This window comes from Manacus candei, unplaced genomic scaffold (genome assembly GCF_025592945.1).
Source record: "Manacus candei isolate 608988 ecotype Guabito, Panama unplaced genomic scaffold, ASM2559294v1 h1tg000059l, whole genome shotgun sequence".
NCBI classification, from domain to species: domain Eukaryota; kingdom Metazoa; phylum Chordata; class Aves; order Passeriformes; family Pipridae; genus Manacus; species Manacus candei.
Window position 1 is genome coordinate 2,165,826 of NW_026138107.1, and position 11,886 is coordinate 2,177,711.

The 11,886-nt window shown below is 49.0% G+C and overlaps 1 protein-coding gene across 1 annotated transcript; it reads right to left on the bottom strand.

The window, feature by feature from the left end:
* Positions 1 to 212: 212 nt before the first annotated feature.
* SIGLEC15 (sialic acid binding Ig like lectin 15) lies at positions 213 to 10,210 on the bottom strand. Its single transcript, XM_051803750.1, has 5 exons — positions 10,125 to 10,210; positions 7,836 to 8,219; positions 4,602 to 4,961; positions 3,602 to 3,632; positions 213 to 1,270 (listed from the first exon to the last, which is right to left on the bottom strand). The coding sequence occupies exons 1-5, from the start codon at positions 10,174 to 10,176 to the stop codon at positions 1,174 to 1,176; spliced, it is 924 nt and encodes a 307-aa protein (XP_051659710.1). The 5' UTR covers positions 10,177 to 10,210; the 3' UTR covers positions 213 to 1,173.
* Between the last annotated feature and the right edge of the window lie 1,676 nt (positions 10,211 to 11,886).

Here is an 11,886-nt window from a genome sequence, read left to right on the forward strand (position 1 = left end):
AAAAGCCACAGATACTGATTCTCCAACTAAACTGCACGAAGTATCCAAGTCACCGCTGGGACTTTAAGCTGGGATTTAAAAGATCAAGTTCAAATATTTCCTTGCATTTTTTTTTCCTTATTATCCTGGCCAAGTCATTTAAAATTGTGCTTTACTTTCCCAGCACAGGTATTATGAAGAAGTGAACTTTAAAATAATGATTCCTAGCCTGGGATTGAGCTTGCAGGCAGGACCACAGGCTTGATGGTAATTCAGTAGCAGCTTGGAATCCCAGCCAGTGGTGGTTGTTACCAGGAGCAGGATCATCTGGGGAAGAGTTTTGGAGCTGCTGCACTGGAATGGTTGCACAGAGCCACTTGCAAGTCAGAACTTTTCCGTGTAACACAGAGGTGGAAACTGTTTAGAAATAAGTTTTTTAGCTTTAAAAAAAAAAAAAAAAGAAAAAAGGCAAAAAGGCAATTTGTTATATTGGAACATTTTCACAGTGTATTCATCACAAAGCTCTGGGCACTAGGTAGAGTAGTAGAGTTAGAGACTAATTAGACTTTGCATGTCCTGCTTTCAGCTCTACCAGCTTTTGGAAAACCTCTTCCTTTTTCTTGGACTCCTCTTGAAAGTTAAGGTTTCCTTTAAACTCTTAAATAAACTCTTCTGGAAGATAATGAATAATAATAATGACTAAAAAAAAAATCCCCAAGACCACCAGCAGAAATTCCAGTAGTGTTCTGTCACAGCTGGTGTTTGAAACATGACAGTAGCTCATTTGCAGGCTGCATGTGGTTGGACAAGTGAAATGATATTTGAAAATTGCCAAAGCAAAAAGATTTGAGAAGATTTTATGCTGTTACCTGCTTGCTAAATATGATCTGGGGTAAAAACGCACAGATTGGTTAAAACTGATATTCTGTGCAGATCCTCCTCTGCTCTTCCAGATCTACCCCTTTTTCTTTTTTATTTCTTCTCTTTTGCCTTTAAGGGCTGCTCTTGCTTGTGAGCAGCAGCAGGGCTGGGAGTCACAGCATATAGAATGGCTTGGGTTGGAAGGGACCTCAAAGATCGCCCAGTTCCATCATCCCCACCGGTGTTTGGCCTTCTGTTCATCAGCCACCATGGGTTTTGTGTTCCCTGGGAGAGAGGACACCTGTGCAGGGAGCAGGTGGGGGTGGGATCTCCTCAGCTGTGCCTGGGCACTGCTCTCCCTCCTGGCAGGGTCTGGCTCCCTCCGTACCTGCGGTCAAAGTTCTCATAGGTGCAGTCTGGCAGCTGTGGCCTGGCAGGAGGAGAAGGGAATAAGGTGAGGACACATCCCTGGCTGCTCTGGGCTTTGTAAGTGGCTCCAGCAAGCAGCTAAGGAGTGTTAGAGCAAGTGTTTGCGATGCTCCAACATGGACTGTCCCTCTGCAGCAGGGGGTCTTTAAGGGTCTGAGTTGCAACTGATGTTTTACATCTTAAAGCATCCAGAGCAATCTCCTGCACCCTTAGCATTAACTGCTGCTGCTGTCCTGCTGCTCAGAGCCTTGGGAGGTTGTGGCAAATCTCTCCTGAGAAGGATCTTCTCCTGGGAGTGTTGGTTTTTAAGCTTTCCTCTGTGTAGGTATCTATACAAAGACAATCAATGGTGCAGTGTCATTTAGACCCTGATAAATCAGCAAACCTATACTTTTTGCAAATAGTCATTACAAATTTGACTGTATGATTAAATTCCTTCTTGTCTCTTTGGCCATGTCCTAACATTTGAATGTCCTGCTGAAATGGCCCTTGTTCCTGGGTAAGGTGAGGGAAGGAAAGAGACATCATGTAGGAGTAACTTGGGAAGAGGATATTGCATAGGGGTAACTCAGGTTGGAGACATCACAAAGAGATAACTCAGATTGGAAGGGAGCAGCCCCAGGCAGATGTTGTTACACTGACCTCAGATACAGCTTCTTTACTGTTAGACTAAGGGCTGTTTTTTTGTTTTTTTTTTAGTTAATTTTTTTCCATCCCTTTCTAGCTTGGCCACCCCAGCTGTCAGTATTGTCCAAGATCAGCGTTTTGCTGGGTAATGGGAAATTCCAAGGGTCTGTGGGAGCACAGTGTGGATGCCAGCCAAGGAATCAGGCCCTGTCACACCTGACCTGGGTCTCAGGTGGGCTCTTTGGTACCTCCATACCTTCCCCCACTCTTGGCTGAGCTCATCAGTTTTGGTGTGGGCACTTTTTCTTCACCAACTCCGTCTCCTAGAACGCTTCCATCAACACTGCCTCTGCACAATCCTAAACATCCACTGGTCAGATTTTGTGACCAATACATCTGTTCTAGAGCAAGCAGCAGTCACAAGTATTGAGGCCATGTTGCTGAGAACACAGCTGCGCTGGGCAGGGCACGTCTCCAGGATGAAGGACCAACCACCGCCTCCCTAAGATCCTGCTCTATGGTGAACTTGCCACCGGCTGCTGCATGAGAGGAGCCCCGAAAAAAAGATACAAGGACTGCCTGAAACAACATCTCAACCTTGGCCATATTGATCACCATAACTGGTCTACTCTGGCCTCCAATCAGGAGGTCTGGAGACACACCATCTATAACACAGCTGTCTCCTTTGACAACACACGCAGGATCACTCTCGAGGAGAAAAGGCAATGCAGAAAGAACCGTGCCTTGCAGAATTTACCACCTAAGGAGTCTTTCTGCTGTGCCTTTTGCAATCGGATATGTCTATCTCGTATTGGCCTTTTTAGCCACCAGCGTCCTTGTAACAAACGTGGGTAGAGCCCTTCCGAAATCTTTGTTCACGAAGCCCAGCCATGATGATGATGAGAAACTGGGGTCCAGAGGGAGGGGAAGATTTCTCTTCCATGGTGTCAGCACAGACATCCCCTCACCTCTCCCTGGGATGGATGGTCCACTGTTTAATGTGGCACCACAGAACGACAGAATGGTTTGGGTTGGAAGAGACATTAAAGCTCATCTCATCCCACCCCCTGCCATGGGCAGGGACACCTTTCAGGTTGCTCCAAGCCCTGTCCAGCCTGGCCTTGAACACTTCAAGGGATGGGGCAGCCACAGCTTCTTTGGGCAGCCTGTGCCAGGGCGTCACCACCCTCACAGCCAGGAATTCCTTCCCAATATCCCATCTAACCCTGCCCTCTGGCAATGGGAAGCCATTCCCCCTGTCCTGTTCCTCCATCCCTTGTCCCAAGTCCCTCTCCAGCTCTCCTGGAGCCCATTTAGGCACTTGGAGCCTTCTCTTCTCCAGGTGAACCCCCCCAGCTCTCCCAGCCTATTTGCATGCCTGACTGCAGCCTTCCAACCGTGCTCTGGGCTTATGGCATGCCTAAATTTCCAGTTGTTTGCTGGTGCAGCATCTCTTTGCCATGGTCTCTCCAACCTGCTGCCTCAGTCCCTTGTCCTCACATCACTGGGGTCTCTCCTCAGCTGTGCCCAAACCTTGTTCCCTCACACCAGCTCCCCTGGCCGTCAGCCCAACCCTCTCCTTGTCCCAGGAACCTGCTCTCAGGCCAGAGAACTGTTACCAAGACCACAGACATGCTGCATTTTCACCCTTAACCAATTCCACCCTCCTGTGGGATGACATGAGTAGAAGGCAGGACATCCTTACCTGACCAGGCTGGATGGAGCAGAGGAGGGACCTGTGGAGTGGGAAGGATGATGTGGGTTAGCAATGAGGTCAGACTGACCTGGAGCTGTTGGGAAGCTGCACTGGGTGGTTGTGACACTGCAGTGACTGGGAAGAAGACCTGATGTCAGGCCTGTGGCCCTCTTCATGGGTTTGGGAACTAGGTACTGGAATATAAGGAGGGAAAGGTTTTTGGTTGGTCTGACAGCTTCTGCTGTTCAAGACAAGTGGTGGCTTCCATGGGTGTGACATCAGACTGTCCCTACAGACGAGTCGCAGTGATCTCATCTTGTCCAGACTGAGAGGCAGAGTCCTGTGTCCCTCTTGGTCCTCTCCTGCCCATGCCACTGCACAGCAGGAATGGCTTCCTGGAATGTCTCATCCCTGAGTCCATGAGATGATTCTCATCTCCTGTAGGCGGGGCATTCCCTGCTCTTATGGCCTTGGAGTTGCTGGGAGGTGGGATTTCACCAATGATGGGAAAGCAGAGGTGTGGTCTGTAAAACAAGGATGCCCATCCCAGGGGATTAAACTGTTGTGTGGGATGCACCAAAGGTAAACCTTGGCCATGGGCTACAGGGGAAGAGGTAGTAATTAGCCTGTTCCAAGGCAAAAAAAGAATTACAAATGTAGTTGTGTAGGCAGTGTGTTCTCCATTAATTGCCCATCTGTTAGTTTATTAACCTTTCTCCTTGGGCACAGAAACTCCTGCTCCCTCTGTCTTTTCCAAGGCCCCTTCCCAAAGGAGACCCTCTGTCAGCAGGCTGAGACCAGCCAGCCACGAGCTCCCTCTTACTTGTACTTAAATTTCCCACTGGAAATGTCCTTCTCCTAGGGTAGAAAATAAAAAATCCTTAAAAAAAAAAAAAGAAAGAAAAGAAAACCACAAAAACCAACCAAACCCAACCCCCCCCCCGCCTGCCTTTATCTGCTGCACCCACCAGTGGGTACCAGTGAGACAAAGGGAAGTCACGGCACTGACCTTCTCTGGAGAACACAGTGAAGCTCAGTATGGCCAGCAAAACGAGCACCTTGGCTCCCAGCGGCACCAGGACCAGGATCATGAAGAAGGAGCTGTCGGACGCCTTGAATTTGTAGAAGTACACGGCCCCCTCGGCCCTGCCGTGGCTGTTGACAGCAGTGCAGGTGTATTTCCCGTCGTGGGTCAGGTACCGCAGCTCCTTGGTGACGCGGTGGCTCGTGCTGGTGGTGGAGGTGAGGTTGGGGTAGGGGGGGCCAGTCCAGGTCAGGGCAGGTGGTGGCTCCCCCTCGGCGGTGCAGCGGGCCTGGAAGGTGTGATCCCGGTTGGAGCTGACCGTGATGTTGATGATCCGGGGGGCAGCTGCGGGGATGGCGACAGGGGAGGGAGGGAAAGCGTGTCAGGCTTCAAGGGCAGGCACAGCACAAGGCACCTGGAATGAGCTCTTGGTCTTGGTGGACCCTGAGTGGGTTGTATCAGGGTAAAACTGGGTGACAGGTGCTGGTGGGTGAGGGGTTGGACATGACCCAGTGATGGGAACTTACAGCCCAGAACCCCCCCGTGCCCTGGGCTGATCCCACAGCGTGGGCAGCAGGGAAGGGGGGGATTCTGCCCCTCTGCCCCCTCAGGCAAGACTCCCCTGCATAGCTGCCTCCAGCCCTGAGGAACAGCAACAGAAGGATGTGGAGCTGCTGGAGTGAGTCCAGAGGAGGCCACAGATGCTCCGAGGGCTGGAGCCCCTCTGCTCTGGAGCCAGGCTGGGAGAGCTGAGGGTGTTCACCTGGAGAAGGGAAGGCTCCAGGGAGAGCTCAGAGCCCCTTTCAGGGCCTAAAGGATCTAGAAGAAAAATGAGGACAAATTTTTTAGCAGGACCTGTTGTGATAGACAAGTGGTGATGATGTTTTTCAAGTAAAAGAGCGGAGATTTAGATTGGATCTAAGGAAGAAGTTTTTTAAAGTGATGGTTGCCCAGAGAAGTTGTGGCTGCCCCATCTCTGGAAGTGTTGAAGGCCAGGTTGGACAGGGCTTGGAGCAACCTGGGCTGGTGGAAGGCATCCCTGCCCATGGCAGAGGGGTTGGACAATATAAGCTTCAAAGATCCTCTTCAACCAGACAATTCTATGATCCTATGAATGCTGGGATCAGCCCTTCTTACTTATTTTTCTTGGCATCTTCTTCCCCTAGATTTCCTCACCCCGCCTTTGATGGATAGAGGAGAAAAGAGATCCACACAGCATAGAGTGGGTGCGAGGATGCTCTGTTTGTGCTCTGTGTTTTATTCCTGTAATGCCTTACGCAGTTTTCTGAGCTTCAGTTAACTCCAGCTGTTGTGACCTTCCACGATGGCAGAAGGCAAAGAAGTGCCATCCACCACGTAGGCACAGGTGGTGACCTTTTTATACTCGCTGCATCTCCACGTGGTCGAGGACGTGGCAACCATGGTGGTCTCCACAAGCCTCTCTTGGCTGTTCCCTTGGTCTCTGACCTCCAGGGCACACATGGATGGATCCGTTTGTGTGAGTCCTTTGCTCAGTGCCTGAGACTTGCCAGGTTTGGCAGATTACAATTTGGCAGATTAGGGAAAATTTCCACTTCTTGCTATGACCTGTTTTTGATGTTTTTCTCCAACTCTGTAGTGATCACTTTCAGGTTGGGCATCAGGAGGAATTTCTTCACAGAGAGGTTGGCCAGGCATTGGAAGGGGCTGCCCAGGGAGGTGGTGGGGTCCCCCATCCCTGGAGGTGCTTAAGGGAAGACTGGATGTGGCACTCAGTGCTCAGGTCTAGTTGACATGGTGGTGATCAATCAAAAGTTGGACTCAGTGGTCTTGGAGGTCTTTTCCAATCAGTTTGATCCTGTGGCCACCCAACAGCCAGTGTAGGTTCCTGGTTGCTTTTGGGTAACACTCCCATACCAAGATAGGGCCACTACTTTTGTGTCCTGTATTTGTAGTGTATGGGATTGTGTGACTTAATGAACATTTAAATATCAATTTGTAAAGGTCAGTTGGTAAAGACCATTTCAAGGATGCAAAATATCAAGAGAGATACATGTTGAACATGTCAGTTTAGTCTGCTAAGGAAGTGTAGCTGCTGTGACCAAGCTTGTCTTACCCACCAATGCTCTCCTCTTAGCTCTCCTGCCTCATTTAGTGCATTTGGTTCCTAAAGGTGTTGTGAAAAGTGAAGGGAGCTACGTGAGTGCCCTTACAGAGGAAGAGCAGGAATTCATTTTTTTTTTTAACAGGCTAAAAACCAAAAATATCTTTTGCAACCGCCTACAGCACATCTTCCCCCTTGTCTGTGTAATGCCAGAAGAGTTTCAGGTGGTGTGTCGTGTGTCTGTGTGTTTTGGTGTCTAAATTAACTTTTTAATCATTATTTAGCCCCTCCCAGTCATATTGTCAGGGTCCATTCCCAAGCAAGGTACAGCCTGGGTGCTGTGTCTGTGTGTGTTATCATTCCTTATGGTGTTAAAGTCTGGACAGCCCATGAGAGACAGGTCTTGCTGCCATCATGCCCTGGTCATGCTGTGTGTGGGTGTTTAGGACCCAAGGGAAGGAGAGCCTTCACTGTGCAGAACTTCCCAAGAAGTAACTGAGCTCAACCTCAGGACCATCTGGATGCCCACAGTGCACAGCAGGCATAAGGAAGTTCTCTCTCACAAGCAAAACCATCCAACCTCATGACATGGGTAAGATCTGAGTATGTTTCCAAGGCCACTTGGCTCTCACAGCTCTCCCTTATCTGTGAGCTCACAGTTAAGGGAGCAGTGGGATTAGCATTTGACATTTGACATTTGTTGCTCCGAGATGTTTTTTTTAGGCTGTTCATTTTTTTCAGGCTGTTTGTACCCTTATTGTTTCCTGCATCCAAAGTGAGATGCCCAGGTTTTGGTGGGCTCTTACTCCAGCTGCCAGAGCCTCGCTATTTCCTTACCAGTTCCTATTCCCTCCCCTGCATTGTGTTCCTCACCTCATATTGGAAGACTGAGGAAGACAGTGAATATTCCCTGCCCAAATGCTCTAAACTGTCCACAGAGCCAGAAGAGCCAACCATTCAGAAAACCATCTCAGGTAAACTCCTGTTACCGTCCCATCAGCTTCCACACCTTGTGGCTCTTGTCTTCCTACAGGATGGCTTTTCCTCCCGTGGCTCTCGTGCCCTCTTACCAATCAAGTGCGGCTTTATCCCACTCCTCTTACCAATCAAATGCTGCTTTATCCCACTCCTCTTACCAATCAAGTGCAGCTTTATCCCACTCCTGCTTTCATACTTGTCGTGGATGTCTCCGGCCAGCTCCACCCTGCAGAAGTATCTGTCGCTGTCGCTCCAGGTCAGGTTGTCAATCCTGATGGAGAGGTCCTTGTGCCGGGGGTTGCCCAGCAGTTTGTACTTGTTCTTGTAGCTGATGGCAGTCTTACAGAGCTCGCTGGTGCTCTGGCTCACACACTTGAACACTATGGTGCCGTTGTAAGGCTCCTTGATCCTCCAAATGGCAGTGAGGGTCCGGTCAAAGGCTTTGTAGGGGTGTGTGAAGGTACAGGGCAGGATCACCATCTTCCCAAGCTCACCAGTAACATCAGATGGGACGTGAACGGACCAGCTGTTGGACTGCACACCTGGGAGCAAAAAGACATCATGGAATCACAGGATGGTTTGGGTGGGAGGGGACCTTAAAGACCATTTTGTTACATCCTGCCATGGGCAGGGACACCTTCCACTGGACCAAGTTGCTCCAAGCCCCATCCAATGTGGCCTTGAACACTTCCAGGGATGGGGCAGCCACAGCTTCTCTGGGCAACCTGTGCCAGGGCCTCACCACCCTCACAGGGAAGAATTTATTCCTAATATCTAATCTAAATGTCCCCTCTTTCAGTTTAATATGTAGGTATGTCTGTCTACCCCCTGTCCTGCTAGAATCAACAGCTGTAGCAGCAGACTGTGGTCTCAGAAACATCTGTGTCTCTGTTCCTGTCTTATAAAACTCACTTGACAGCTTCATTAAATCAGCTCTCCCCTCAGTAGCTGAGAATACCCATAAAATGTAAAGGTGCCCTGTAAGCAATTCCAGCCCTGGTCTAGCTGGCTTCACCACGTTTTGTGGGCATTCAGCTGTCAGATTAATCCTATAGACTCAAAGATAAGATTTGTTTTTTGTTCCTGTGTCTGCTGTCCACAGCACTTGACAAATACATCGGGGGCAGTGCAGCTTGTATTAATCTATTGTGCACAGCACAATGGACAAAGGCCATCCCAGGGCTGGTTCTCTGCTGTTCATTTATTTACCTGGAATCAGCTCCAAGCCAGTATTTTGATTACTGAGATCTGGAGTCGGGCTGCCCTGTCTTTCAACAATATGGGCACCTTTTCCTGCCCAGGTAATGTCATATACAAAGCTACAGGACTGCAGGAGCTTCAGGAAGCTCGTGGACTTTAAGCACAAGGACCTGGCAATGAAAACAGAAATTGCTATTGTTTTCAAGTTTATTTGTCCTTGTTCTAGTTATTTTACAGCATGTCACTGTAACCTTTACTTCTTGAGAACTGCAGATCATGTGCTTTTGAGTACCTGACTTGCTTTTCTCTGTCACCTCTTTGACTTGTTGTTTTTTTTTTTTTAAATCTTGAGCAAAGAACACTTTATTTTTCTAGCACATAAGCCTCCCCTTGCCTTCCAGATGAAAAATAATGTTAAAAATAAGTGCATCTAATGTTACCAGCTCCACCCATTTCCATGGAAACACAGTCTGCCTAGTTATGAGTGGAGGGAGTTGTCAACATTCTGTGTATAATTTACCCTTAACCTTAAAACTTCAGGTCTTCCATTATTCCTTTTGCTAATACCCAGCCTCCATTCGTTCCTGGAATTGAAGCTCTTATAACAGAGAGAGAGAAGTTCACGGGAAAATAGCCTGCACACCTCACAGAGGGTAACTCCCAAAAGGAGTTGTCAGGTCAGTGCACCTGCTGGTTGTCTATGGGAAGGCTGTGAAGACAACAACAAGAGCTGCAGACCACCCCAGGCACCACCCTTGCTCTAGCAAATGCTGTTTGACAGTGTATCTAAGCAACTCCCATCGAGTTTAATGGAATTTAAGTGCATGTTGAAGTTAAATGTGAGCTTAAGTGATCAGTGGAACTGGAGAAAATTGTGTCTGCTGCATAATACCTCCTAGGAACGTGAAGCAGCACTTCTGGGTGGGGATGGAAATCTACCCGACAAATCTGGGGAAAAGTTAGATGAACTCCATGCACAAGTTAAAAAAACCAAAGAAACACACAAACCACCCCCCCCAACCACAACTTGAAGCCCTCTCTGACAACTGCTGAGCCAGGTCTGAATTTTTCCAGCCTTCTCACATGCACCTGGAATTTCATGATCCTTTTAAGCGACGTGATGGATGGTGCAATCCTTGGAGAGTTTGTTGCATTAGGGTGATGCCCTTGGCACTTTGTCTAGAGCGAGGGGAGAAGCCCTGATCAGACAAGGATTGGTAGCAATCTCAGCAAAGCTCAGAACTCACCCTTCCTGGAGATGCGAAGGAGACACAGAAGAACCAAGCCAAACTCTCTCATGCTGGTTGACCTTCTCCCCTGAGGTGCATCAGCAAACCAGAACTGCCTCATTACATCTGAGCTGATGGCCTTGCAGGCACAAAAGGTTTTTCCAGGGCTAGAAGAAGTTGTGGTTTTCCTGTCCTTGGAGGGAGTGAGCTGTTTAGCTGAACCAGCTCTGGGTTCAGATATTAATAGTTCTGTGGTCAGTCATATGAAAATTACACCAGAGGGAATCAGGGCATTACGATTTTCCAGCTAAAGAAAGGCGTTTGCAGGTTGGGGCTGCAAACACCCACACCAGGTGTGTGATGGGGCGGGAGGGAACTGCTTTCCAGTGCCACCAGCTCACCAGCCTGGAGGAAACCCTTGCAATCTGCCTAAAGGGTTGCCAAGCCAGACCCTTTCTTTCCTGGTTAGAAGCAGTTCCCCCTCCTGAACCTGGAGCCTGCAAGCCAACTATGCTTTACACCTTATGCTCACTTGTTGTTATAAAACAAACCACCCCAAAATGCACTTCTTTTGAAATCATCTGAGCACTTGTGCCAGGGTTCAGTGGTGGGTGAGTGCTGGTGCTCACTGTGACCCTGCTCTGTCGAGACCCACATGACCCTAATGAGTTGTGAATCATTCCTTGCTTGTTGTTAAACTGTGTTTGAAATAAGCTGACTTCCAGCTTTTGCCCAACATCCTTGTGCAAATGCTCGCTTTATTCCTTCTGGGTTTAGCTTTTCTCTCAATTTACTGTGCAGTTTGCTAATCTGCAGAATTTGGGGCTTGTGGAGAGCTGACCATGGTCCCCTTACGTCATCTCCCATATGGTGATCCCATGATTTGTTTAAATTTAACCTTGGGGCGTGTATTCCCTGTCTGGGTTTAGCTTGAGGTTTGCTGCCTTTGCCTTAGGCCAGGGAAGGCTGATATCTGCCTGATTAATCTCCTGGGTGGGGACTGGGACAGCAGCACCCACAGGATTCATGGCCAGGTTGGACAGGGCTTGGAGAAAGCCGGACTAGTGGAAGGTGTCCCTGCCCATGGCAGGGGGCTGGAACGAGGCGAGCTTTAATGTCCCTCCCATTCCCAACAATTCCATGATTCCCGCTGCAGGCAGCGGTGGGCTCGCAGCCACTGGAGGGCTCCCAGAGCCAATGCAAGACGCTGCCGAGTCGCTGCTGCCACTTTCGCTGTGCCAGGAGCCAGCGCCTTCCCCCCAGCAGGGATGCCAGGGCTCCCCTTTGCTTCTTACCCCTCCTCCTGAAACTCTCCCCGTATGTTCCTTTCTTAGCTTGTGCAAAATCTCCCAGAAGAGGGACTTTTGAGATTTGGTAGCGTGAAGTGTGTTGGCCGCTTTCTGAGCTCTTTCTTTGTCCTGGTCAGAGTCTTTGTGAAGGAAAGGATTTCTTTTTTCCCAGACGTTTTGGAGGAGGCTCTGAGAGTACCCAGATGTTATGTATGGTTACTATTCAGCCAAGGGTGGTGTTACTTCAAATAATGACTTAGAGCCTTGTGCAGTCCCTGTACATGCCGTCCTTGAGCAGGAGCATCAGGACCCAGGGTCTAATTACTTTGCAAACTGTCCTTATGAGCTGTAAAGCATAGTTCAGACCACCAGCAGCAGAGAAACCTGAGGCTATGGGTGATGGAAACAGCAAATAAGAGACCTGTATCCTTATCCCCTCTGTGATATGTGCCTTTTCTGTGTATTTTTGCCTTCTTCTTCCTCCATATACT

What these genes read in the sequence shown, in the direction of transcription:
- SIGLEC15 (XM_051803750.1), bottom strand. Translation starts at nt 10,176, where the DNA reads ATGAGAGAGTTTGGCTTGGTTCTTCTGTGTCTCCTTCGCATCTCCAGG. An exon ending in GATAAAGCTGCACTTGATTG is followed by an intron (nt 4,962 to 7,835) that starts GTAAGAGGAGTG and finishes CCATCCCCGCAG; the next exon opens with CTGCCCCCCGGATCATCAAC. An exon ending in CACTGTGTTCTCCAGAGAAG is followed by an intron (nt 3,633 to 4,601) that starts GTCAGTGCCGTG and finishes CCCACTCCACAG; the next exon opens with GTCCCTCCTCTGCTCCATCC.